The sequence below is a fragment of the Balaenoptera acutorostrata genome, chromosome 3, assembly GCF_949987535.1.
Source record: "Balaenoptera acutorostrata chromosome 3, mBalAcu1.1, whole genome shotgun sequence".
In the NCBI taxonomy this organism is placed as follows: domain Eukaryota; kingdom Metazoa; phylum Chordata; class Mammalia; order Artiodactyla; family Balaenopteridae; genus Balaenoptera; species Balaenoptera acutorostrata.
The window spans coordinates 93,647,404-93,673,906 of NC_080066.1; the positions used below are offsets into that span (position 1 = coordinate 93,647,404).

Here is a 26,503-nt window from a genome sequence, read left to right on the forward strand (position 1 = left end):
AGTGATGCAATAGATCATTTCACTTGTTCTAACTTTTTTTTTAAATTAATTAATTAATTAATTTATGGCTGTATTGGGTCTTGGTTTCTGTGCGAGGGCTTTCTCTAATTGCGGCAAGTGGGGGCCACTCTTCATCGCGGTGCGCGGGCCTCTCACTATCACGGCCTCTCTTGTTGCGGAGCACAAGCTCCAGACGCGCAGGCTCAGTAATTGTGGCTCGTGGGCCCAGTTGCTCCGCGGCATGTGGGATCTTCCCAGACCAGGGCTCGAACCCGTGTCCCCTGCATTAGCAGGCAGATTCTCAACCACTGCGCCACCAGGGAAGCCCTGGTTCTTTTTAACTCACCTTGGAAAATCCCAGCACTGCCCTCACCTCCTTTGATTGCGTGGGCCAAGGTATTCTATTTCTTTGGGCCTCCATTTCCTCATCTATAAAATGAGAAGTTTTTACAAGAGGATTCTTCAAGTCCTTTCCAGCTCTAAAATTCTATGATCGTAAATGGACCTTCTAGGACAGAGGCACATTAATAATGGATTTGAACGTATGGATTTGGGCTTTAGAATAGAGAAGGGTTCTAAGGAAAGAAGGACAGAATATGGTTTGAGTGGAGCCTGTGTTGAATTACTGTTTAGAACTGGTGTCAGGTAAAGGCCTTGGGGATATATAAACAGAGGGCAGAAAAGACTTCTCGCCCTGACCAGATCAGAGAGATGGATCTCTCTGATCTATGAGCAGTTTCTCTGTGTGTGTGTGTGTGTGTGTGTCTGTGTGTGTGTGTGTTTCTGTGTGTGTGTGTGTGTGTATGTGTGGGGAATAGCCCCCTTGCATAGTCATTTAATCTGGTTTATTTCTTTTCTCACCTCAGAATTTTCTAAGGGCTTTCTCCTGGGCCACAGGAAGAGAGCCAGAGGGTAAACCCAAACACTTGAATGGCCTAATGAGCAAGTCACTCCTCTCTGTGTCTATTTTCTTATCCATAAGATGAGAGGTTTGGTCTATGTGATCTCTGAAATCCTGCCCAACTCTTAACATTTTGTGGCTCTGGGTACTGAATCAAAAGCCCCTCTCTTCCTGAATGCTCCATCCTTGGACCAGACCTTTGTCTTCATTCCTCTTCTCTGTTTACACCTGGCCACCCAGATCCGTTCTCCTGGCCTCGTTTCTTCTTCAATTCCCTCAAATTCTACTTGCTTTTTAGCTCCTTTGGACCCTCTTTTTTTCTTACATTTCTATTATTGTTTATTTAATATTATTTATATATATTTCTTATATTTCTGCAGACCTTCCCAGATTACACTCCTGATCTCCAGAACTGCTCCATCTCTATGTCTGCCTACTATCTGCATCCTGGCTCCTAACTGAAGTTATATCCTTGGGTTCCTCTGAGGGCCCCCTGGGATCCCCTATCATTGGTCCCTCTGAGAGGCACACCCTTTTCCAAAGCCAAAGGATCAGGTATTCAGTGGCTCAGGTGACAAGCCTGCTGTCAGGTTACGGATATTGTTTCCTGAAAGACCACACTACAGTGTCAGTGGAGACTCAGGCTGCCTGCAGTGCCCTGCCCTCACCTGGCTATCCCACACAAGGTGAGAATAACCAGAACTCACCTCTAGTACCAGCGCTTACCTGGAAACATGGCTCTGAGCCTCTGGCCCCTGCTGCTGCTGCTGTCCTGTGCAGGTGAGAGGAACAGTGAGATGGGCTGGGGATGAAGGGGATGGTTGCTGGAAAGAGACTTAAGAATGCAGAGATTAAGTGGTTAGAGAAAAAATAAAGGGGCAAGGAAGAGGGGCGGAGACTGGAGCTAAGGGAGAAAATGAGGGTTAAGAAATCAGGCCAAGACTTACTGTAGGTTGTTGAAAGGGACTCAGCTCACCATCTTTTTCACCTCATCTTTATATCCAGGCAGGGACTGGGCTCCAGGGCAGGGCTGAATTTGGGTTCCAGGCTTTTCCCCTTCAGTGATCTCTGGTTCTTTTCTTACAGTGACTCTGGTCCCCACTGGGCCTCAGTCCCTGGACCCTGGTCTCTCCCTCCTGAAGTCATTGCTCTCTGTTCTGGACCAGGCTCCCCAGGGGTCCCTCAGCCGCTCACGGTTCTCTGCATTCCTGGCCAACATTTCTTCTTCCTTTGAGCCTGGGAGAATGGGGGAGGGACCGGTGGGAGAGCCTCCACCTCTCCAGCCCCCTGCCCTCCGGCTCCATGATTTCTTAGTGACGCTGAGAGGCAGCCCAGACTGGGAGCCAATGCTGGGGCTGCTGGGGGATGTGCTGGCACTGCTGGGACAGGAGCAGACCCCCCGGGACTTCCTGGGGCACCAGGCAGGTGTGCTGGGTGGACTTGCAGAGGTGCTGCTGGGAGCCTTAGTTCCCGGGGGACCCCCTAACCCTACCAGGCCCCCATGCACCCGTGATGGGCCCTCTGACTGCGTTCTGGCAGCTGACTGGTTGCCTTCTCTGCTGCTGTTGTTAGAGGGCACACGCTGGCAGGCCCTGGTGCAGGTGCAGCCCAGCGTGGACCCTGCCAATGCCACAGGCCTCGATGGGAGGGAGCCAGCCCCCCACCTTTTGCAGGGTCTGTTGGCTTTGCTCACTCCCATGGGGGAGCTGGGCTCTGAGGAGGCTCTTTGGGGAGGTCTGCTGCGCACAGTGGGGGCCCCCCTCTATGCTACCTTCCAGGAGGGGCTGCTCCGAGTCACTGACTCCCTGCAGGATGAGGTCTTTTCCATTCTGGGGCAACCAGAGCCTGATGTCAATGGGCAGTGCCAGGGAGGTGAGTGCTGCTGGGTCTGGGGCTGGGCTGTGGCAGGGCAAGGAAGGGTGAGACTGGGGTAGTTCTCTTCCTTACTCTTTCCCTCCTAGGCAATCTTCAGCAGCTGCTCTTGTGGTAAGTAACAGGAGAGGAGTTCTGAGGGATTGGGCATGGGACGTCATCAGCCTCCAGAGCGGAAGAGGAAACTGATGGGAGGGGTGTAGTTTACTGGTTTTTGAGTGTGACTATCGAGGTTGGTGTCCCAGCTCTACCTCTTCCTAGCCATGTGACCTTGGGCAGGTTATAGCCTCATTCTATGCCTCAGTTTCCCCACTTGGGAAATATGGATAATCTTAACTACCTCAGAGTTTTTGCAAGGGATTAAATGAGTTGATACTGTATGTGTAAACCACTTAGAACTGTGCCTTGCACATGGTGCTTGATAAATGTTAACTAATAAAGATGGGGTATGGAAAGAAAGGACGGGATTGGCCTCCTCCACCCCTTACTGTTTCTGGACAACAGTGCCAGAGCACAGGCGGACATATTCAGTTGCTGGGCAGAATTCCTGATCTGAGGCCAACCAAGGGTTGTGTTTAAGCTGCCTAAAAGCGGATGCAGAAAGGAGAAAGAAGGGGGCCGGGTGGACAGAAGGGACTCCAACTGCTCCTAGGTGATTTTTGTGCCTTGGCGGGACAGATCTCTCTCCCCTTTCCCCCCATTCCAACATTTAAACCGGTAACACCAGTACTCCCAGCGACCTCACTTTTGGAAAAGCCTATGCTTGCCAACCTCCCTGCAGGGCTCTGGGCCGGGGCCAGAAGTCTCAACTTGAGGAAATGTAAACTGATCAGATGCTCGCCTGCTCCTCCCTCTGCATCCAGGGGCATCCGGCACAATCTCTCCTGGGATGTGCGGGCGTTGGGCTTTCTGTCTGCATCGCCACCTCCACCCCCCGCGCTCCTCCACTGCCTGAGCACAGCTGTGCCTCTGCCCAGGACTTCCCAGCCCTCAGCCAACATCAGCCCTCGCCAGCGGCGGGCCGTCTCTGTGGAGGCCCTCTGTGAGAACGCCGCAGGCCCAGCACCGCCCTACAGCATTTCCAACTTCTCCCTCCACGTGATCTGCCAGCACATCAAGCCTGTCGCCCCGCAGCCCCCTCCCAGCACCGCTGCCATCTGCCAGACAGCTGTGTGGTATGCAGTCTCATGGGCACCAGGTGCCCAAGGCTGGCTCCAGGCCTGCCACGACCAGTTTCCCGAAGAGTTCCTGGAGGCAATCTGTAGCGACCTCTCCTTTTCCACCCTGTCGGGTCCCAACCGCCGCTTGGTAAAGCGGCTCTGTGCGGGCCTGCTCCCACCCCCCACCAGCTGCCCTGAAGGCCTGCCCCCTGTCCCCCTCACCCCAGAGATCTTCTGGGGCTGCTTCTTGGAGAACGAGACTCTGTGGGCTGAGCGGCTGTGTGGGGAGGCGAGTCTGCAGGCTGTGCCCCCCAGCAACCAGGCTTGGGTTCAGCATGTGTGCCAGGGCCCCACCCCGGATGTCACGGCCTCCCCACCCTGCCACATTGGACCGTGTGGGGAACGCTGCCCAGATGGGGGCAGCTTCCTGATGATGGTCTGTGCCAATGACACCATGTACGAGGCCCTGGTGCCCTCCTGGCCTTGGCTAGCAGGCCAGTGCAGGATAAGTCGTGGGGGCAACGATACTTGCTTCCTGGAGGGGTTACTGGGCCCTCTTCTGCCCTCTCTGCCTCCACTGGGACCGTCCCCACTTTGCCTGGCCCCAGGCCCCTTCCTGCTTGGCATGCTGTCCCAGCTGCCACGCTGTCAGTCCTCCGTGCCGGCCCCTGCCCACCCCACACGCCTACACTATCTCCTGCGCCTGCTGACCTTCCTCCTGGGTCCAGGGGCCGGAGGGAACGAGGCCCAGGGGATGCTGGGTCAGGCCCTGATGCTCTCCAGTCTCCCAGACAACTGCTCCTTCTGGGATGCCTTCCGCCCCGAGGGCCGGCGCAGTGTGCTGCGGACAGTCGGGGAGTACCTGGAACAGGAGGAGCAGCCGACCCCTCTGGACTTTGACCCCACTGCCAGCTCCAGCTCTGGTTTAAGCAAGATGGAGCTGCTGGCCTGCTTCAGCGTGAGTGATCTGCCAAGGTGAAAGCTCCTGGAACAGAGGGAAGGGCCTCCATGGGAATTCTCTACTATATTACTGAGAGGCAGTAGTGTAGTGCAGCGGTTAAGCCCACAGCTCTGGCGTCATACAGGCTTGGGTTTACGTCTTAGTTCTGTGATCAACCCTGGACAAGTTTTTAACCTCTCTGAGCAATATTTTTCTCATCTGCAAACGAACGGGGAGAATAATGGTGCCACTCTTTTTAGGGTGGCTGTAAGGATTACATCAGATAACACATGCTGTGGCCTTAGCACTAGTATATGATATAAAAACAATATATAATAAATGTTATCTCATTATTCTTCCTGACTTTTTGATTTCCCCCCTTTCTGCTCTGGAAAGGAAAGGGTTCAAGTTTGAGGGCTCTAATTCTGTCCCTAGAGAGTGAGAATTGGAAACTGGCAAAATATAGGAAGATAAGGCAGAAATGAGAAAAATTCAGGGTGATTGCAAATCAGAAGAGTTGGGTTTCAGGTTCAACTATGCCACAAGTGTGGTTTTAGGTGAGTAATTTAATTTGGTTTTCCTGGGCTTCAGTTTCTTCTCTGTAGAGTGAAGGGGCTAGAATATGTGAATACCTTAGTTTATTCATTGAGTTCCGCTAATTTGTAAGGCACTTTGCTAGGTTCTGTAGGGAATATAAAGGTTCCTTACTCCATGTTAGGGCCCACTTCCTCGAGTCCTGGGACCAATGAAATGTAATAATTTGGTTCATATCTACAAGTATTTACTGAGCCAACTAGGGGCCTGGCCTGGGAAAGGCTATAGCAGACGTGGTCCCTGACCTAAAGGAGTGTAACATCTGAGCAGACACACATACTAGCTTCGGATGAAGGACAAGCATTCTAGCAAGTGGAGCTGGAGTGCCTGGGGAAGCCACAGGAGGGACAGATGAGACAGCTCTCTTGGCATCTTGTCTGTCTCCCCACCAGCCTGTGCTGTGGGATCTGCTCCAGAGGGAGAAGAGTGTTTGGGCCCTGCAGATTCTAGTGCAGGTAACAGATGCGGCGGGGGGGGGAGGGGGCAGTATGTGGGTGGACTGGGTGATAGCTGTGGCCTGAGGTCCCTGCCCAGTGAAGCCATAACCACCATGACCTCCTACTCCCAGGCATACCTGCACATGCCGCCAGAAAATCTCCAGCAGCTGGTGCTTTCAGCGGAGAGCGAGGCTGCTCAGGGCTTCCTGACGCTCATGCACCGTTCCTGGGCCCAGCTGCAGGTGGGCACGGAGGGAGAAGGGAATGAGGGTGGCGGGGGAAATCTAGGAATCAAGAGCACCTGGAACCAGGTAGGCAGTGGGCTCGCTCCAGCAGAAGGAGGAACTCAGCAGGGGAGATGGCCAGAAGAGTGGGCATCCCCAGCGCCGGCATTCATTCCTGTGCCCCCACAGGTGCCACCATCTGAGGAGCAGGCCCTGGGTCGTCTGACAGCCTTGCTGCTCCAGCGGTACCCGCGCCTCACCTCCCAACTCTTCATCGATCTCTCACCACTCATCCCCTTCTTGGCTGTCTCCGACCTGATGCGTTTCCCACCATCCCTGTTGGCCAATGACAGTGTGTAAGGACCTTGTACCACTCCTCCTGATCCTGTCAGGGTCAGGCCAATACCCCCCACCTAGAGCAGCCCCTTCGATTAAAACTGGGGAGTCTCCTTCCTGTCCATGACAGCAGGGCTGCACAGAGCCAGGGAACAGGGCCAAGGGCTAAGACCCATTACTCTCCCCAGCCTGGCTGCCATCCGGAATTACAGCCCTGGAATGAGGCCTGAACAGAAGGAGGCTCTGGCAAGGCGACTGCTGGCCCCTGAGCTGTTTGGGGAAGTGCCCGCCTGGCCCCAGGAGCTGCTATGGGCAGCGCTGCCCCTGCTCCCCCATCTGCCTCTGGAGAACTTTCTGCAACTCAGCCCTCATCAGGTATGAGAATGATCCTTTATTTGACTAGGCTGTTTTCTGATAGGTGGGATGGGAGTCAGTGGCATGTCTCCTAGTCCCACAGTGACCCCAACACGAGCTGACCTTCCCCATCTCAGATCCAGGCCCTGGAGGATAGCTGGCCAGCGGCCGGTCTTGGGCCAGGACACGCCCGACATGTGCTGCGCAGCCTGGTGAACCAGAGTGTCCAGGATGGAGAGGAGCAGGTGCGCAGGTGAGTGGTTGTGGGACCAGTGATCACGGCCAGAGCGGGGGAGAGGCAGGTACAGCTGCCATGATGGGTTGGGGTCCTAGAAAGGAAGGGGCAAGAGAGTAGGCAGTGGCCCCTGGCGGTGTAGGGCTCCAGGAGAGAGGCCTGTCTGTGGCATCCACATTTACTAGTTTAGCGGTCGGAGTGCTTGCTCCGTGTACCCACATGGTCCCTGCCTTAGTACCAGCCTCAGTGAAGGCCAGCTTCATGCCCTCTTCAGGCTGGGACCCCTCGCCTGTTTCCTGAGCCCTGAGGAGCTGCAGAGCCTGGTACCCTTGAACGATCCAATGGGGCCGGTAGAACGGGGGCTGCTGGAATGTGCGGCCAACGGGACCCTCAGCCCACAAGGACGGGTGAGCCCCTCGGCACAGGCCTACAAGACTCCAGGCTTCCTGTGGCAGGTGGTCTGTGTGGAGGACGTGCCCAGTCATCTCAACCAAGCTTGAGCACAGTTGGTGCCAGCCCTTGCCCCACCTTGGCTACCTTCATTCCTTACTTCCTTACTCCATGGCCATTCTTATCTGTTACCACCTTTCGGGACCCTGCTCCATCTGGTCTATGACATCTCGAACATATCCTTTGATGTCTTGAACCCAATCTGCTCCTCTCCCATCCCTGGTTCCAAGCCATAATCCAGGCCCTGGGAAATCCAGATGTGGGATTAGAGAGGAGGCTTAAGGTTCACCTGTCTTTTCTCTCCAGTCCCAGACCTTCTTTGGTTACAGGTAGCATATGAACTTCTGGGGGTGTTGCGCTCATCTGGAGGAACTGTGCTGAGCCCCCGGGAGCTTCGAGTTTGGGCCCCTCTCTTCCCTCAGCTGGGCCTCCGCTTCCTGCAGGAGCTGTCAGAGCCCCAGCTTAGAGCCATGCTTCCTGCGCTGCAAGGAACCAGTGTCACACCTGCCCAGGTGTGCCTATCTCACTCCCTGGCTTCCATCTGCCACCCGCGGAACCTCAGTCAAGAGAATTACATTCAAGGATACCATCGGACCCCTGAAGCCTCCTTTTCCTCTGTCCCAAGGAGGACTCCCTCATCCCCCTTCCTCAGACGAAGAAGAGCCCAGAGCCAGGCTGGTCACTGGGGTGGTAGAGAGAGAGCTGGAAGTTTTGGAGGGCGGGCCCTAGGGACCTGCTTGGGACCTGGCTGCCAGGACCTGAGAGCTGTTGTTTCCTGTCCCATCCTCCCTCAGGCTGTCCTACTGCTTGGACGGCTCCTCCCTAGGCGTGACGTGAGTAGCAGAAACTTCTCAACATCCCCCGGAGCTCTCTGTCCCCCCCTTTCCCTGGCTCCCTCTCAGTTCCCCTCATACTTGCCGCCTTTCTGTACTGTGATTGTCCTCTTCCCTACCACCTGGCCCGGCTTCTTCAGGCCTCTTGTCTCTCTTGCTCCCCAGCTGTCCCTGGAGGAACTCTGCTCCTTGCACCCTCTGCTTCCAGGCCTCAGCTCCCAGACATTCCAGGCCACCCCTAGGCGAGTTCTGGTTGGGGCTTGTTCCTGCCTGGCCCCTGAACTGTCACGCCTCTCAGCCTGCCAGACCGCAGCACTGCTGCAGACCTTCCGGGTATGAGAGCAGCAGGGAGAATGGCCAATCAGGGATGAGGGCTCTGGTTGGGAGGAGGGCATCTTCCCTGTGCCCAGGGAAGGCCCCTCAAACCTCACCACTTTTACACACACACACACACACACACACACACACACATACACGCAGCCAATTCTCATGCAGGTGAAAGATGGAGTTAAAAACATGGGTGCAACAGGTGCCAGTGCAGCTGTGTGTATCCCTGGTCAGGTACGTGTGGTTTCTCCTGACTGAGCTCCTCTCCATGTCCCAGGGCTGTTTCATATGGCTGGTGCTGCCCCACATTCTCTCCCTGCAGTGGCCCCGAGAGTCCAAGTTAGCTCTGTGCCCACCAAGACATTAGTAGCTCTCCCCAGGGCCAGTTGCAGGACAGCATGACATCCTAGAATGTCAAAGCCACAAGGGTCTGAGAAATCTTCCAGGCCAGTCATTCTGTTTTCAGATAAAGAGACCAAGGCTCTGAGAGACTGAGGGAGTTTAGTCCATCAGGTGCCTAATCAACAGCGACACTTGACCACAACCGCCTTTTATGTGAGGGCTCTTGGGTGTGCCCAGCTAGAGTGGCACATGCCATTCCACCCTTCTCCTAGTTTTGGTCCCTTCCTGCCCCCATGGTTCCCCTTCTTCTTTGAGTCCTGAGTCCAGACCCTTTCACCTATCACTACACTGCTACACCCACCCCACCAGCAGCCTATCCCCACCACCTGGCCAGACTGCCTGCTGCCTCTGCTCCCACTAAAGCTGCTACAGCTGGAATCTGCTGCTCTTCTGGCTGACCGAAGGCATTACCGGGAGCTGCCCTGGTCTGAGCAGCAGGTAATTCTTTCCACTACCCCAGAACTCCCTTCTCTCAGTATTTTCCACCTCCCTCACCCATCCCTCAGACATACGGCACATTATCCCTAGCATCCCTTATGATGTGACCTGCTTTGCTCTTTCTTTTTCCCTCCTCCCTATTGCCCCATTTCCTCTCTCTCTCTCTCTCTCTCTCTCTCTCTCTGTGTCTCTGCAGTGGGCATTTGGGAGAGTAGGAGGCTGGCGGGACCCACAGGGTGGAGAGGCAGCACTGGGTCCAAGGCATCATAGGTCCTTGGGCAATATCTCTGCTGGGAAGTGGCTCCTCTTTCTTTCTCCTGTAGGCACAGTTTCTCTGGAAGAAGATGCAGGTGCCCACCAACCTGACCCTCAGGAATCTGCAGTGAGTAACTTGTGTTGAGCTGTGAGTTTAATTCAACTAACATTTTTTGAGTGCTTACCATGTGCCAGGCACCATGTGATATGTGGGGGAGTTGGGGTATGAGGATCAATGATGCATAGCCTCAGCCTGTGGGTCTTCTTCTGACTCCTCCTCCCCTGACCCTCCCGCCCTTCCATAGCACAGTATTTATCCTGATTGGGTTCAGGTCCTAGCCCCATCACCTGTCTGTGATCTTGGGCAAGTCATTTAACCTCTCTAAGCTTCAATTTTTCCTTCTGTAGAATAAAAATTAAGATGGTACCTTCCTACTAACACAGCATTGTAAATCAACTATACTCCAATAAAAATTTTAAAAATAAATAAATAAAATGGTACCTTCCTATAGGTAGTTGTGAAGATTAAATGAGATAAGGCATAAAAGGTACTTAATACAGTGTCGGGCCCAGTGTGAGCTTCTGGTAGACATTTGCTAATTAATCTTTCAGAGCCACTGACCAAACAGGAATAAACAGGAGTAAGTATCACCTTACTTCCACCCACAGTAAAAGAACCATGGGCTTCTGAAGACGTGGCTCTAGTCTCAGTTTACCACATTTCTAGTAGAATGATGCTGGGAATGTCACTTGACCTCTGTAAATCTTTATTTTCTTCTCTGATAAACAGTGATGATGTTGTGGGAAGCCAATGAGAATATCTATGGAAAGATATTTCTCAAACTGTAAATTACCGTAAATGAACATGTATACTTGTGTTGAGAATGTTGATATCAAGGAGCAGACAGGCTGTGGCACGTGTTGAATGAGCATCTACCCACTCACACATCTACAGGGCTCTGGGTACTCTGGCCGGGGGCATGTCCTGTGAGTTTCTGCAGCAGATCAACTCGATGGCAGACTTCCTTGGAGTGGTACACATGATCTATCAACTGTCCACTGGGGTTCGAGGGAGCCTGGTGAGAGGGGTGCTTGGGCATTAGTGGGAGCAGGGAGGCGGGGACCCTGGGTATAGAACCCAGCCTCCATGCTCAGCTCTGTCCTGAACCTGCTTCCCTACCCTGTCCTACAGAGGACCTGTATCTGGGCAGAGCTACAGAGGAGGATGACAATGCCAGAGCCAGAGCTGGCAACCCTGGGGCCAGAACTGAGTGGGCTGGACACCAAGCTACTCCTGGACTTACCGTAAGGCTACAAGTGGAGTTACTGGATTCTCAGAAGGCTCAACCTGGGGTAGAAGATCTGCCCTTAGGAAATACCTTAGAGGTGGTGTTTTTCTGTCTGGTGGTTCCCTGACATCAGTTACAGCCTAAATCAGAGGATTCTTTTCAAAGTTGTGCTAGGGGAGCTTTCCTGGTGGTCCAGTGGGTAGGACTGCATGCTCCCAATGCAGGGGGCCCAGGTTCGATCCCTGGTAGGGGAACTAGATCCCGCATGCATGCCGCAAGTAAGAGCTTGCATGCCACAACTAAGAAGTCTGCATACCGCAACTGAGTCTGCATGCAGCAACTAAAGATACCGCATGCCACAACTAAAGATCCCACATGCCACAGCAAAGATCCTGCGTGCTGCAACTAAGACCTGGTGCAGCCTAAATAAATACATATTTTTTAAAAAACGAAAAGCAAACTTGCTCTAGGTATTGACTGGCTCCCCAAACAAGGCCCCAGCATGGGACACCTGAGAGTGGCAACATTGTGATGTGAGCTGCCAAGCGATATATATATATTTTTAATATTTATTTATTTGGCTGTGTTGGGTCCTAGTTGCGGCACATGGGATCTTCATTTGCCGCGTGCGGGGATCTTTAGTTGCAGCATGCGGGATCTTTAGTTGTGGCATGCGAACTCTTAGTTGCAGCATGTGGGATCTAGTTCCCTGACCGGGGATTGAACCTGGGCCCCCTGTATTGGGTGCATGGAGTCTTAGCCACTGGACCACGAGGGAAGTCCCCAAGCAATCTTATTATAACCTAGGCCACATTAATAGAGGTAAAATATTTAAAATGAGGGAGGTAGAAGTTCCCTGGTGGCCTAGTGGTTAGGATTCCGGGCTTTCACTGCCGTGGCTCGGGTTCAATCTCTGGTCAGGGAACTGAGATCCCATAAGCCACATGGCATGGCCAAAAATAAAAAAAAAATTTAAAAAATGAGGGAGGTAATGATTCAATTCTGCCCCACAGGACTGTAGTCTGCTTAGGGCACTGTGTTCTCAATATGTTCAGAGGAGTAGGTAAAGAGAAAATGTATGAAGCATGTGATAAATACCTTCAAATACCCCAGGGGCTATCAAATAGAAAATAGATTGGCATGTTTCTGAATGGCCCCACTGGGCATGACTAGTACCAGCGAATGAAAATCAGATTTTTACACAATATGAGGAAAATTGTGGTAGTGAGTTCCTGGCCACTGGAGCTATTCAAGCCTAGTCTGGATGGCCCCATAGCAAGAATGTTGTAGAGCAGATTCAAGTATGGGTGAAGAAAGAGAAGACTAGATGAACCTAAGGCGGCTCCTAAACTAGAGACTCTAGGAGTTTATGGGTATCTCACTCACAGGCTTCTTTTCCCATTTTACCCCCATGCTCACCCCATTGCCAACTGAACTGTAAGTCAGAGTAGGAAAAAGCTGGCGTTGGTCTTTCTGGGAGGTGACTCCATCCTTACATTTTTATAGACCTTCCCACAGATTTTGGCTTTTGTACTACTTGGTCCAGTTCCAGACTTGGCAAACCTAGATAAGAGTACATGGTGTCACTTCTGACTTTTTGGCAAAATGGCTTTTTATTTTTAAATCTTTCAAATCTATTGAAATATATTGGTTCTTGGAGATAATTTAGAATCCCAAAGACCTGGATGAGGTGAAAGATCCTGGACCATGAGTTGGAAGACCCGAGTTCCTCATTTGTGAAAGAGAGATGAGAAAATACCTCTCTTATCCCCAGGTTTTGCCATAGGATCAAATGAGATAATGCCTAAAAGAACTTTGTCAATTGTATAGTGCTATACGAATGAGAGGGGACCTTCTCACAATAAGTAGAGGAAGGGTGGTACTGTGGAAAAGAGGAACTGAGAGTAAGAACCCACCATTTGATCTCTTTGAACCTCAGTGTTTAATAAAATGGGGGAGGGGACTTAGTGATACTTAATATTTGGGGCTTTTGATTCCATTAGATGAGGTAGGATTGTTTGTTACTTCTTCTCAAGAAGACTGGAAATATGTCACTCCCTTTGTTCTCTCCCTGCAAGCACTGTGGTGGGAATTGGATCTGGGGCTTCCTTTCCAGGGCCACAGGGTTTGGTCTAGTGTTACCTCTTGTCTGGGCAATGTGGCATTCTGTGGTCCCTTCTCAACTTGGCTCAATTCTGAGTCCTCCCACTGTCAAACTGCTATAGGGTCCGGTTGATGGACAGACTGTCCAGTGAATCCATTATGTTGGTGGTGGAGCTGGTACGAGGTACTCCAGAGCAGCTGCTGGCACTGACCCCACCCCACCGGGCAGCCCTGGCAGAAAGGGCCCTACAAAACTTGGTAAGAGTCCACACCATCAGACTCAGAACTGTAGCCTGGGCCATTCTTACCACTCAGACAATGCTCTCTGTCTTCTAAGCCCAGACCTGAACTTTTGCTGCCAAACAGGTTTTTGTCTACAAGGCCTTAGCCCCTAGATCTACCTCTGGGTTCTATTCTTTGATAGTCTGCTTCATGTTTCTTGTCCATATCCCTTGGAGTATAAGAAATTCCTTGGATTCCACCTCCCAGTCTTACTGCCTGCTCCTATTTGGGCTCGTTGTTTAGAAAAATGAACCATGGCCATGAACTTCATAGGGTCTTGGGTTGGGAGCTGGAGGGAGGCAAGGTCAAAGGTCTTGGTGTCTTGATCAAAGAGACTGGTCCTCTGAGCCAGCGGTGCATTGTCCCAAGGCCTGATGCCCCTCTCCAGGCTCCAAAGGAGACAACAGTGTCAAGGGAAGTGCTGGAGACATTGGGTCCCTTGGTTGGATTCCTGGGGATAGAGAGCACACGACGGATCCCCCTACAGATCCTGCTGGCCCATCTCAGTCAGCTGCAGGACATCTGCCTAGGAGAGCCATTTGCCACAGAGCTGGGCTGGCTGCTGTTGCAGGAGCCTCTTCTTGGGTATGGACCTCCGGGAACTTCAGATTCTAACTCATCCTTCACCCACCCTCTCAACCACCCTCATCAGTGGCAGCCCATTCAATATGCTTGAGGTCCTTGGAGCCCTGAGTCCCCAGTCCCAGCGTGTCTTTCCTCTTCCTTCTCCTCACAGTTCACTCAGCATCCCAACCCCTGATCTTCTTTCTGTCCCTCAGGAAACCAGAGTTATGGAGCCAGGATGAAGTCGAGCAAGCAGGACGCCTAGTATTCACTCTGTCTCCCGAGGCTATTTCCTTGATCCCCAGGGTGAGGTGAAGGAACAAGGGAGGGAGTAAGAGCAGAGAGGGGACTGGGGAGCTGGTTCCAGGGAGCTAAGACCAAGGAAGTTGAGGGCAAAGGGTGTGAAGCCCGAATTTAGCAGGGGGAGACTGCTAAAAAGAGACAGGACTTTGGAATTACAGCTGTAGCAGCTGGCCCTGAACTGCCCAGCTCTGCCCACCCTCCTTCTACCTTCTCACCCAGGAGGCCTTGGGCCCAGAGACCCTGGAGCGGCTCCTAGAAAAGCAGCAGAGCTGGGAGCAGAGCAGAGCTGGACAGCTGTGTGCAGGGCCACAGCTCACTGCCAAGAAAGCAGCCCTGGTAGCTGGGATTGTGCGGCCCACCGCAGAGGATCTCCCAGGTGAAACTCCCCACATGCCTATACATGTAGCATGGTGTACAGGAAAGAGTATCCAACAGTGCAGTCAGACTTGTGCCCTTTGAGCAGATTTGTATAACTTCCCTCTAGGCTGGGGTTTTCTAACCTATAAAGCACAGAGGTGTGAGGGATGATCTTCAAGGTCTCTTCTAGTTCTAGGGTTCTACAGCTCTGGGAATTTAAAACTCATTATATTTTTAGCCCAGGACTCCCCTTTCTCTGCTGTCTTATCCCTGTTAACAGCTGACTCAGCTCTAGGCTCGATTAAGCGTGGAGCTCTCTGCTGGGAAGACGCTTAGGATGGAAGAAGGTGACACTGTGGGGCTAGGGACCTGGGTTCCAATCTAGATCTGCCATTCAGTCCCTGAGCAACCCTGTCGGTCTTCCATCTATACAATGAGGGACTTGTCCTCTCCAGTCACTTGTTCTAATATCGAGTCCTATAAATCTCACACTGTAGTAATCCCTTGAGCCATACTGCCCATATTGCCCTGTCCTTCAAAGGTTGGGGTGTCATTCCATCTATAGCTATCTCTCTGGGCATACTTTAGTACTGCACTGACCCCCTGGCCCTGCCTTCCCCCTTTAGAACCTGTGCCAAATTGTGCAGATGTACGGGGAACATTCCCATCAGCCTGGTCTGCAACCCAGATCGCAGAGATGGAGCTTTTAGACTTTGAGGACTGCCTAGCACTGATTGCAGGAGACCCAGGACTTGGGCCTGAGGAACTACGGGCAGCGATGGGCAAAGCAAAACAAGTTAGTGATGGAGAGTCCAGTTGGGGTTGGAGGTGGAATAACATGAAGAAGCCAGTTGGGTGTGATGTGGAACACAAGGGAATGGATAGCTGGGTGAGGGGTGGGGGACATAGGAGATAAAAGAATTAGAGGGTTTGGATCCTGAGTAGGAAGTCAGAGGGGATGAATACTGAGGGAAGGAAGCTAGTGAAATGGGTAGAGGGACTAGAGAAGTGGTTACCAAACTTTAGCATGTATCAAAATCATCTAGGGAGCAGGTTTTTTAAATGCTTATTCGAGGATCTCATGCTAGACTCACCGAAGAAGAATCTCTGAGGATGGGGTCTGGGCATCTGCATCTTAACAGTCACCGCCCGCCCCCAAACACCAAGAGTCTGGTGCACATAAGAGTTTAGAACTCATGGACTAGAGTCTGCTATTCTTCACTACTGAGACTCTAGAGTCTTTCAGTAACACCTTAGTCAGAGGAACCTTAATCCAGTCCTCTCATTTTACAGTTGAAGAAACAAAAGACCCAGAGAAGGCAAGTGATTTGCCCAGAGTTACACAACTAAGGTCAGAGGCAAAACTAAGACCCAGCATTCTGACTCTTAATCCAGTGCTTTTTCCATTCACACTCTTCCTCTCTTTCTCTAGTTGTGGGGTCCCCCCTGGGGATTCCGTCCTGAGCAGATCCTGCAGCTGGGTCGGCTCTTAATAGGTCTAGGAGAGAGGGAACTACAGGAGCTGAGCCTGGTGGACTGGGGTGTGCTGAGCACCCTGGGGCAGATAGATGGCTGGAGCTCCACCCAGGTAACATCTTCTCTCCTCTCTACCACCTTCCAAACACCCACCCCACAGATCCAGGCCTCTAGGGCATCTAAAGCCCAAGGAATTTCTTTCCTGTGATCCTTCCTGGCCATTCTTTCTATCTTTTCCTAATACCCCATACTAGTAGCCTTAGGAACTCTGTGATTTATTCACTCTGAGGCCCTGGACACATAATACTTCCTTCTTCCTCCTTTCCCTTTGGCCGCCTTTTTTTCCATCCTTCTCTTTTTTGGATCCTCAACCTTTCCCATGGCCATTGGATCTTCAGGTCTTTTTAAAAAAAATAAATTTATTTATTTATTTTTGGCTGCGTTGGGTCTTCGTTGCTGTGCACGGGCTTTCTCTGCTTGCAGCGAGCGGGAGCTACTCTTCGTTGCGGTGCGCGGGCTTCTCATTGCGGTGGCTTCTCTTGTTGCGGAGCACAGGCTCTAGGCACGCAGGCTTCAGTAGTTTTGGCTCGAGGGCTCAGTAGTTGTGGCACATGGGCTCTAGAGCGCAGGCTCAGTAGTTGTGGTGCACGGGCTTAGTTGCTCCGTGGCGTGTCGGATCTTCCCGGGCCAGGGCTTGAACCCGTGTCCCCTGCATTGGCAGGCAGATTCTTAACCACTGTGCCACCAGGGAAGCCCGGATCTTCAGGTCTTAATAATAAAAAATCCAGTAGCACTTGTCCCTTCCCTAAGCAGTTGCCCATCCATGACTTCCCCATGACTTCTCTCCTTATCCTGTGGCCTCCACCCCCACCCCAGCTCCGGGTTGTGGTCTCCAGTTTCCTGAAGCAGAGTGGTCGGCACGTGAGCCACCTGGACTTCCTCCACCTGACTGCACTTGGTTACACGCTCTGTGGACTTCGGCCAGAAGAGCTGCAGCATATCAACAGTTGGGAGTTTAGGTCACCTGTGGAGGAGGGTGTGGGTGGTGGTGCTGAGGGAAAGGTGGGCTCACTGGGGAGGGAAGGATCATGCAGGAGTGGTCCCATGGAGGAAGGGATCTCACCTGAAGCCATTTCTACCATCAACTCATGACCACGGACCCTTATCACCATGGCTGAATCCTTCTCCCTTCCTTCCCACTCTTCCACAGCCAAGCAGCTCTCTTCCTGGGCAACCTGCATCTCCCGTGTTCTGAGGAGCAACTGGAGGTTCTGGCCCAGCTCCTTGTGCTGCCTGGTGGTTTTGGCCCAGTCAGTAACTGGGGGCCTGAGATCTTCACCGAAATTGGTACAATAGCAGGTAGGGAGACTGGGCCGCCGCTGCTGCTGGTTGTCAGGGGTTGGTTTCCATACCATGGATGGACTGGTTGGAGGACTGCTCTGGAATTCTTAAGGTGGGAGTCTGAGAAGGCATTTAGGTAAGAGGTTGGAGATGTGTTGGGGAAGGTCTATGGTAGGATACCTTGGGAGTAGCTGGAGAAGGCCAGTATAAGATAACGTTTGCATGCCCATCCCACTTGCTTCAACAGCTGGAATCCCAGACCTGGCTCTTTCAGCACTGCTGCGAGGACAGATCCAGGGCCTCACCCCTCTGGCCATTTCTGTCATCCCTCCTCCGAAATTTGCTGTAAGTATTGATGGAGTGGGGTCTGGGGTGACCACAAGAGAGCCAGGGCCCAACAAGGGCTACAGTGGATGTCCTGATTCCTGCTTCCACCCCTAGGTGGTGTTCAGCCCCACCCAGCTATCTAGTCTCACCAGTGTTCAGGCTGTGGCTGTCACTCCTGAGCAAATGGCCTTTCTGAGTCCTGAGCAGCGACGAGCAGTTGCATGGGCCCAGTATGAGGGGAAGGAGACCCCAGAACAGCAGGGTGAGTTCCCAACTGCACAGCTTGACCCACCAACCCCTGACCCAGAATCTGAACCCTAACTTGGTACTGGTTGGCTCACAGAACCCTTCAGGGAGATCCTGGAGTGAAGGGGTCTACAGGCAGATAGTTTCCAAGTATCAATGGCTCCTGTGGAGCAGAGCTGTGATATTCCTTCCATTCTCTCTCTCATTATAGGTCGAAGCACAGCCTGGGGTCTCCAGGACTGGTCACAACCCTCCTGGGCCCTGGCATTGACCATCTACTTCCTTGGCAACCTGCTATGAGCCTGTCTCTGCAGTTAAAGAGAGAGATTGTTGGGAAAGACATTTTAAGTAATAATGAATAAAGTGCAAATGGAAGTGCAATCTAATTATCCTCAGGAAGCTGATGAGGAATATGGGTAAAATGCTAATGCTTTCCACCCACCTGAGAATCAGTGTTCCTGGCATGCCATATCTGGAGTCTCTTTCCATCATAAATAATCCCACTGCCTCTTTTTTCTTCTGGAGGCTAGTTCCTCCTCATCCCACCATTAGAAATAACACAACTGGAGCGTAGCAAGGAGTCTTTACTAGGACAGAGGGAGTGAGGGGGGAAAGGGGGCATCCAGAGTAAGGAGAATGGGCCACTGTTAGAATGGCAGAGGTCCTGGGAGTCTTGAGTCATCTGCTGGGGATGGGAGTTAATGCTTGTTGAGAGGCGGAGGGACGCGGATATCCTGGCCTCTCTCCAGACGCCGTTCACAGTCAATCAAATAGTTTACTCCATCGATGACTAGCTGCACCAGCTCCACCTGAAGGACACTAACCCTTGATCTCTGCTTCCCACAATCTGACTCCCTTCCACACTGATTTGGCTGCTCTGGGAACTCGTTTCCAATTTCCTCCCCACTCAACCTGAATTTCATTTCAGATTCTGTTACATTCCTGAGGCTCACTCCCTGTCACATCTCAACCCCCACAGACCTATCCCGAATCCCTAAGAATCTCACCTCTGACTTGCCCAGTCGGTCCAAATTAGAGATGTCAACGATGCTGCCTGTGGCAGCTGTGTCCACTCCTCCAGTTCCACGTTTTTGGAGTCTTAGGTTCTCTAGGATCTTTGGGAAGCGGCTATCCTAGAGGGGAGATAGAGATTGGGGGGGCAGGGTCAACAGAGGCAGAGACTGGTCTGACCTGAAAGAGCCCTGAACCCACTCAGAGCTCTTTCCCTTGACTCTTTAGCTACACTATGTCTGCTCCTTTCCAAAATGCCCAATCCCTCCCACCCATACACAGCCACCTTCCTCCTTCACAACCCTCTAACTCCACAACTCCTTTACTTTGCTTAGCAGGGGCAGTTTGATGTGCACTCCTGCCCGAAGTCCAGTGCCTAGGTTAGACGGACAGGTCAAGATGTATCCCAAACGCTCATTCCACATGAACTCCCAGCCACGCTCCTGGATCAGCCGCTCCACCTGAGTGCACAAAGGCTCTGTTAGTGAAAAGTCAGGGATATGCGAGCCTTCCCTTAGCTAGACCCACAGGAACTCTAGAAATATGTCTAGAAACAAAGACTTGGGATGTGAAAGAATGACACTGCTTTTTTTTTTTTTTTTGGTGAAAATGGCTCATTATTATCATGCATAAAAGATAATTTTGATGTTACGAGCCCATAATGATGAGATTGTGCAAAAATATCTTGTGTGGAAGAAGAGAAACCTGAGGGAATGATGCATTAAGGATGAACTAGGGAGATGAACAGAGGTGGTAAACTGAACTGAGAAAAGATTGATTATTCAATGAGTTCTGCATGCATTGACATCTTTACTTTGCCAATGAGCCTAGAGCTTGGAAGTTTCTTTCAGCCAGAAAATGAGGTTGTAGGCTTTGCAACAGGAAGAGGCAAGAGAGCCTGTTAACTGTGGAAAGAGCACATGTGAGAAAGCAAGAGAAAGGTGAAAATGGAGCAGAAGAGCCGGATTCATAGTTGTGGAGGCTGGGGGAGGAGTGTGGGAAGCATGTTTTTGTTTCACTTAAGCATCCTAATCATGAAGATGACTATTAGAGTTGAAGAGACTGGAGATCTGCCGGAGTTGATGGACATGAAGACCACTACCTAACCTGAGTAAGGGGGACGCTGTTCCTAGTTCAGAAAGAACCATGGCATAGGGGGAGATTGTGTATGTTGAACAAGGGGAAATTCTTCCATCTAGAATAGTAACAGCAGTTAACACTTAGTGAACACTTACTATGGGCCACGCACTTTACATGCATTATCTCACTTAAACCCCACAACTTACAATGTAGGAAGTCTTACTCTCCCAATTTTACAGATGAGAATACTAAGGCATATAATTTAATATGTTACATATTACTTGCTATAAATAATAGAAACTTCCCAGCCAAGATCTAAACGGAAGAGGAGCTCTCTCCCTTTACAAGTTCAAAATAGAACTGCATACATGAGAACATAAAATAAGGATTGGGTTTATGGGGATTTGTAATCTAGAATTGAATATGGAGACCTAATCCGTATAGGACTGAGGATTCAATTCAACTCCTCACGCAGAGCAACGCATTCTGGAACTTAGGCCATTCCATCCTCCTCCTTCCCTGGTTTCCCTCCTACTCTCAGCTTAAAATCTAGACATGGTACTTTAGCAAGAATGACAGAATCCAGAGTTAAGGCCTACCTTGGCTCCCAACTGGGTGGTTACATTAGAATCATGAACATACCAATCTCTCACTCCTTACATCCATCCAGGCTTAAACCTTTTCCTTATCTGCACATCCCACCATCCCACACCACACCCCTCAGGCACTGAGCCACCATCTCATTTACTCCTTCTTTGCATTATTTGGCAACTGCTTTATTTACTTCCTTAGATTCCTGACATTCTTTCTCTCTTCCTATTCTTAGGGTGACCACATATCCTGGTTTTCCCTGGACAGTTCTGATTTGTACCTCTTGTCCTAGAGTGATTGGTGGTGATCCTTTTCACCATCAAAAGTATCCTGGGTTGGTTGATAAATTATATGGTCCATCTACCTATTTAAATTCGTTTTTTCCTCAAGTCCTCCCACCTAGTTCCCTTATACATTCTTCTCCAACCTCTTTGAGGCCTCGGCAGAATCTTTCAAACACTTTCTTCATGTTGCCACCCTTCTCCATGGAGATGACCCGTGTATGATCCTCCTCATTCACCCAGATCAAGAAGCTCTTCTCATTGTTGTGCCTGAAGGTAGGAGAGAGGGAGGGACAGGGATTAAGAGGCAGGGCAAGAATTGGGGGAGATAGAGAAAAAAGGGCACTTATAGGGGCAGGGGATAAGCTAAGCCTCATACCAGATTCCACGAGCATCTGGCCAGTCTCGAGCCATTCCTGCTGCGGTCAATAATGGGGACACAGGCTTATCAAACAGGAAGTGGTCCTGGGGAGAGTAAAGGGATTTGGGGTAAGAATCCTCACAGTAGCCCCTGGGCTTCTCAGAGCCCAACTACCTCATCCGGCCCAGCCTCCCCTGACTCTTCTTTCCATCTGCCCCTCCCACCCAGCTCGCTCTCAAAGCCCCTCACATCAATTAGCTGCTGCTGCTCAGCCTCTGTCATCTCACTGAGCCGATAGTAGCGTCCAGCCAGGTCACCCTTCAGGCCACTCAGTGCCTCCACCACAACACGCTCCACCTCTCGTCTCTCTGCCCGGGTGCAGGCTGGAGGCAGGCTGAGTCCCCGGATACTTCGGCCAGTTCTGACTCTTGAGGACAATACATACCTCTCATCAAAGTAGCCAGAACGGATCTGGGGAATCAGAGAAATTAATGTAAGTCACAGAAACACAGTGGATGGGAGCTGAGGGCCTTTCGGAAGGAGAGACCTTAAGGACTAGAGGGGTCCTCACTGCCTGCACTGGAAGGAGAAGCCCATAGGGCAAGCACTCCAACTGAAGGTGCATTGTAAACCCTCCCCCAAACCTGCCCACCTTGGGGTGTGGCCATTCTCATCCGCCCTCTCCTCTCCACAGAGGCTGCTCCTGAACATACAATTCTTTCCCCACACTGAGACTAAAAGCTCAGCAGTATAATGACTATGAGTCAGGGTATAATTATGGTTGAAGGGACTGGAGAAACAGAATGTTGTACATAAGGCAATGCAAGTCAGAAGTGGAATATTCGACCTACCTTGCTGGCATCCAGGTCAGTGGTATGTTTCATCGTCTGGGGGTTATATCCATTGTGTCGCTCTTGGATCACAGGGTCAAACAGCTCAGCAAATACCTGAGGGGGAGTTCAGAGGAAGAGGGTGGTTAAGGAGAGGGAATCCCTTCCCAAGCTTTAGTTGTGGATTGATTTCACTGGGTGAGAAAACAAGAGTATGGATGGTCCAGTCTTAAGGGAAAGTGAGGTCTTTAGGGGAAAGGAGCTGGGATTACTGGGGAGATGAATTGGGTCACCGGGGAAACTCTGGGGGCCCCCTACCTCATAGGTCTCCTCATCACCAGCTACCATGCCCACAGTCTTGATGAAGGGGTGGCCAGGGTTGTCCACGCCAGTCTGGATACACTGATCTAGCGTCCAACCAGTGGGTGTGGTCTTGTCGCAGAGCCGGGCATAGACTGCTGGGGTCAGGTGACTGGCCATGCAGTTGTTGTGCTTTCGGAGGTCTGGGTACTCAGCACTAGGGAGGGGGTACCCAGTAACCATGGAGGGAGGGCACAGGGGGCCTAGACCCAGTGCACTCAGCTGGGAGCATGTCTGGCTTTGTTCCTTGCGGGGAGGGGAGGTTAGAGGGAGGCTAAAACTTGGTAATCTCATCAGGGACTTTCAGGATCTATTCTTTCCCAAGAGTTCTAGCTTCCTCTGGCTGGAGGCTCAATTCTCCCAGATCTGCTCAGTTCTTTCCTCCCATGGACACAACACTAGGGATGGGGGGAGGGGAAAGACTAAGGAGGGGAATTCAGGAAACGGGAGAGAACAGCAGGAAAAGGAGATGGAGGAGAGCGGAAAGGATAGTTCCTGGTCTCTCAATTAGGAATTTGGGCAGAGTAGGTGCAGCCAGAACTCACAGGGCCAGAGCTGGCCTTGAGGGTGGGAACTGCGGGCTCCAAGTCCTCAGGAATGCTTTCACCTTATGGTTTTGGCCTCCATCCCCACCCCACTGAGGTTTTCAGACTGTCCAGCGCCTGTACTCCAGAGCCTTCGTGACTATAGCCCTTCTCTATTGCCCAGGTCCGCATCTCCATCCCCAACTGCACCTACCCGTCCCCCACCCCCACCCCACCGCCACCCTCACCCGGGCGCCTGAGACACTGATACCTCGGGGGATACAGCCTCCGTCGTTCGCCGGCGGCTCGAACAGGTTCCGAGCGGAGCAGAAACCCAGCGGCTACAGACCCAGCTCCAGCCAAAGCCAGGAGTCTGAGCCCCGGGCGGGCAGACAGGAGACGAGAGAAGGGACCAGCCATGGCTTGAAGGTCTGGTTACGGAATCCCGGAGTAGGAGCTGGCTCAGGGCAGGAACCGGGAGGGAGGATGCAAACAGGCTGACTGAGAGCCGGAGGTGGGTGCGAGGCTGGAGCCGAAATGGAGGTAGGCTGGAGCGGGAGTGGAAGCCGGTGCCGACCAGGCTGCAGGAGAGGCGCAATGAGCTAGCGGCGGTCGGGCGCAGGAGAGGGAGGCAGAGCTGCAGTCTCCAGGGGTGGGGCTCATGCAGGCCCCGCCTTCCCGCCTGCCACGGCCCTAGGTGTGCGGGGGCAGAGGGCAGGCACCACCCACCAGGTAGATTAGGAGGACTGGAGATTCGCAGCCTTAGGCCGGGGAACGGGCCCACCTGAGATGAGGTCGCCCAGATTTCAGCACCAAGTAGAGGACAGCACCCAAGGGGACAGGCGAGACCCGAACACCCTTCCCCTAAGCCTCTCGGTTTAATAGGAAACCCGTTTTGTCGCCCTGTGGGTGTGAAAGCGTGACACTACCCAACCTCTTCTCGTTTTTTCGGCCTGCCTCAGCAACCTCTCCATCTTCCCAGGGGAGGCGGCCTCGGGGAACCGTGGAATAAACACAGATACCAGAGGAAGACAAAGAGAAAGCACACAGGCAGACACTGAGAAAGAAAGACATCAGCTGCCTCAAGGTCACCTTTTTCCTTAGAACCAGGAAGAGGACCAAAGCTCCTCCCTGTCACACCTGTGCTCTCCTTATAAGGTTGTGGAAAGATTCCCGGAGAGAAATCAGGGAAACATGAACTCTTACCCCATCTGTGCTGTGTTGCCCACCCCCGCCCTGCCCCCAAGTCTGAAGCCCTGCTCCGTCCTTCCTCCACTTCTCATGATCCCCCACTTTTCCCCCTCCTCGGCCCTCCTCCCCATCTCCTACTTCACCTTTGATCTTTTACTTCTCAGAGTCTTTTCCAGGCTCCGACCAGTTTGCTGCTCACAGGACTCCGAGTATTCTCGGCAGGCTTGCCTACCTGTTGTTTGGCTGGGCGTGGGGCTGGAGTTGGGCAAGGAATTATGCTTTCTTCTCCTCCTCTCCCTTCTCCCCGCTCTCTGTAGCTCCCAGTTCCTGAGCTGAAGGGGAGTGTAAGGTGACGTGAAGGGTGTGGTGAGATGACGAGGTGTGGGACGGAAACAGGCAGGCACAGGTCCCCAACCACCACATGTGTTTCCTCTCTTGGCTCCCTAATGCCGTTTAATCCAGACTGTAAGGAGGGGTGTCCAAGGGCATAGGGTCACCAAGGAATCTCTGCCTTCCACCCAGTCGCTTCTCCTCCTCTCTGCTCACAAGGTGCATATTCATATTTGAAAGGGCTTTGTTGCCATATCTCCACGTGTGACTTGGGTATGACTTGATCTTTGTCCTGGCAGAAGGAGAATGAATGCTTGGAGCTGAAATAGAGATGTGGGCTTCAATATGGAGGGTCAGTTAAGATGGGGTAGGCATGGTGGCATTAGCCCATTCTTTCAGGTATTGATGACAAAATATTGGCTCTCTGTATACTGATGCCGAAATGAGATACAGAGACAGAGTTTTGGAGGAGAAAGAAATAGTAGCTTTATTCTTGGAGGGAACACAGCAGGCTAGCACCTCAAGAACTGTGCCCCCCTCCCTGTGGAACAGGGAGTGGTCTTCTAGTCAGGGCTCGTGGTCGGGGGTAGGAGGATCAAGGCAGTGACTGGGCTTGCATTCTTCTGATGGGTTGGTGGTGAGGTAAGTAGGAGTCAGCAACATCAACCTTCAAGTTCTAGCTGGTCTGGGGTCTACGTGCCTGTGGGCAGCATACCCACCTGGAGGGGGTTTCAGTATCTGCAAAACAGCTCAAAGATATCTTTGTGTGTGTCGGTTGACGGGGAACCAGGACCTTGCCCCAAGGCTGCACTATTGTTTCTCTTGACTGTTTCTCTCTTGTCTTGACTTGCATCCTCTCACTTCCCTGATTAACAACTGCTTGAACCTGCCCATTGGAAGTAGAGAAAGGTCATGGAGGCTGAATGAAGACTATTTCCTGTAATCAAAGACATGGGGGACACAGAAAGTCTTTGTGCCCTGGAGCCCCACAGGGCCCTGCTCAGTATCATTACCTTGGTGTACCCACAAGACAGCAAGATAGTTGTTAATCTTAAGGGAGAGTATCTGAGAAAAAGAAATTCCCTTCAAATTGTCTGCTGGCCTCACTGATGAGACCCCACTCCATCCCTTTACTCTCATTTCATTCATTCCTTTCAGGCTTCCCTAGTGCTCCTTTTCCTTTCTTCCTCATTTGTGGGTAGTCTTAGTAGCCAATTACCTCTCTTCCAGGTCCATCAGTTCCTTTTTCTCCTGGTAAGACAGCAATAAGCAGAGAAGAGATGGAGTTCCGCAGTTTGTGTTACCTGAAAACTGGGTTCGCCTTTTGGTGGGTGTCAAGCCAATTGACATAACCCAGCCAAAGATCAGGAGAAGGATTTATTATTACTTGCCACAAGTAAGGAGAACACCAGGGATCTCTCCCAATGCAGCGTCTCCCTGAACAGCAAAATCTGGGAAGTTTTCAGCTAAGGATACATGCATATTCATGAAGGGGTGAAACCGAGCAGGACCCTATGGGGCTCAAAGATGAATTATTACGTATATCCTTTAAGAAATCAGGGCCCTGCCCCAAGACTGCACTGTTGTTTCTTGACTGCTCCTCCCTTGTTTCTGCATTCCCTCCCTTAAGATCATTAATTACTGAGACCTGTTCAAGGGCAAGCATTGTGGCCAGGCTTATATCACAAAATGGCTTAGGCCAAAATGGGTTCTCTTATATCAAGAAAGCCATTCCTGGTTCTCTTTCTCTGGTGACCCCCTAACCTATCTGCTTACACTAGGGACAAAATGGAGCAGGACGCTGTGGGTCCCTCCCAGGTACAAATCCCTTCTGTGTCCCCCATTTCTTGTTTGTAGGAAATAGGCTTCATTCAGCCTCCTTGACCTTTCCAGAGTTT

The 26,503-nt window shown here is 51.8% G+C and overlaps 2 protein-coding genes across 3 annotated transcripts; one reads left to right on the forward strand and one right to left on the reverse strand.

The window, feature by feature from the left end:
- The first annotated feature begins 1,635 nt into the window (after positions 1-1,635).
- On the forward strand, positions 1,636-18,408 carry STRC (stereocilin). Its single transcript, XM_057542684.1, has 29 exons — positions 1,636-1,681; positions 1,949-2,773; positions 2,863-2,887; positions 3,637-4,891; positions 5,860-5,922; positions 6,036-6,146; positions 6,318-6,484; positions 6,653-6,839; positions 6,956-7,071; positions 7,328-7,460; positions 7,833-8,015; positions 8,298-8,336; positions 8,502-8,669; positions 8,832-8,897; positions 9,378-9,503; positions 9,827-9,885; positions 10,714-10,837; positions 10,951-11,063; positions 13,273-13,408; positions 13,821-14,017; positions 14,212-14,302; positions 14,519-14,675; positions 15,283-15,452; positions 16,089-16,244; positions 17,009-17,151; positions 17,343-17,491; positions 17,721-17,818; positions 17,915-18,062; positions 18,258-18,408. The coding sequence occupies exons 1-29, from the start codon at positions 1,636-1,638 to the stop codon at positions 18,344-18,346; spliced, it is 5,340 nt and encodes a 1,779-aa protein (XP_057398667.1). The 3' UTR covers positions 18,347-18,408.
- A 206-nt stretch (positions 18,409-18,614) lies between these two features.
- Positions 18,615-24,597, reverse strand: CKMT1B (creatine kinase, mitochondrial 1B). 2 transcript variants are annotated; one of them, XM_057543479.1, is made up of 10 exons: positions 24,508-24,597; positions 23,356-23,665; positions 22,519-22,717; positions 22,222-22,317; positions 21,620-21,841; positions 21,389-21,474; positions 21,156-21,279; positions 19,384-19,518; positions 19,054-19,179; positions 18,615-18,855 (listed from the first exon to the last, which is right to left on the reverse strand). In XM_057543479.1, the coding sequence occupies exons 2-10, from the start codon at positions 23,502-23,504 to the stop codon at positions 18,745-18,747; spliced, it is 1,248 nt and encodes a 415-aa protein (XP_057399462.1). In that variant the 5' UTR covers positions 23,505-23,665; positions 24,508-24,597; the 3' UTR covers positions 18,615-18,744. The 2 variants fall into 2 exon arrangements, with proteins under 2 accessions (XP_057399462.1, XP_057399463.1); XM_057543480.1 differs by lacking the exon at positions 24,508-24,597 and adding an exon at positions 24,419-24,436.
- Between the last annotated feature and the right edge of the window lie 1,906 nt (positions 24,598-26,503).

Coding starts and splice junctions, on each gene's coding strand:
- STRC (XM_057542684.1), top strand. CDS start 1,636: ATGGCTCTGAGCCTCTGGCCCCTGCTGCTGCTGCTGTCCTGTGCAG. Junction 7,072..7,327: donor GGAGAGGAGCAGGTGCGCAG/GTGAGTGGTTGT, acceptor TGCCCTCTTCAG/GCTGGGACCCCTCGCCTGTT. Junction 8,670..8,831: donor CACTGCTGCAGACCTTCCGG/GTATGAGAGCAG, acceptor ATTCTCATGCAG/GTGAAAGATGGAGTTAAAAA.
- CKMT1B (XM_057543479.1), bottom strand. CDS start 23,504: ATGGCTGGTCCCTTCTCTCGTCTCCTGTCTGCCCGCCCGGGGCTCAGA. Junction 22,318..22,518: donor GTGATGAGGAGACCTATGAG/GTAGGGGGCCCC, acceptor ACTCCCCCTCAG/GTATTTGCTGAGCTGTTTGA. Junction 18,856..19,053: donor ACCGACTGGGCAAGTCAGAG/GTGAGATTCTTA, acceptor AGTGTCCTTCAG/GTGGAGCTGGTGCAGCTAGT.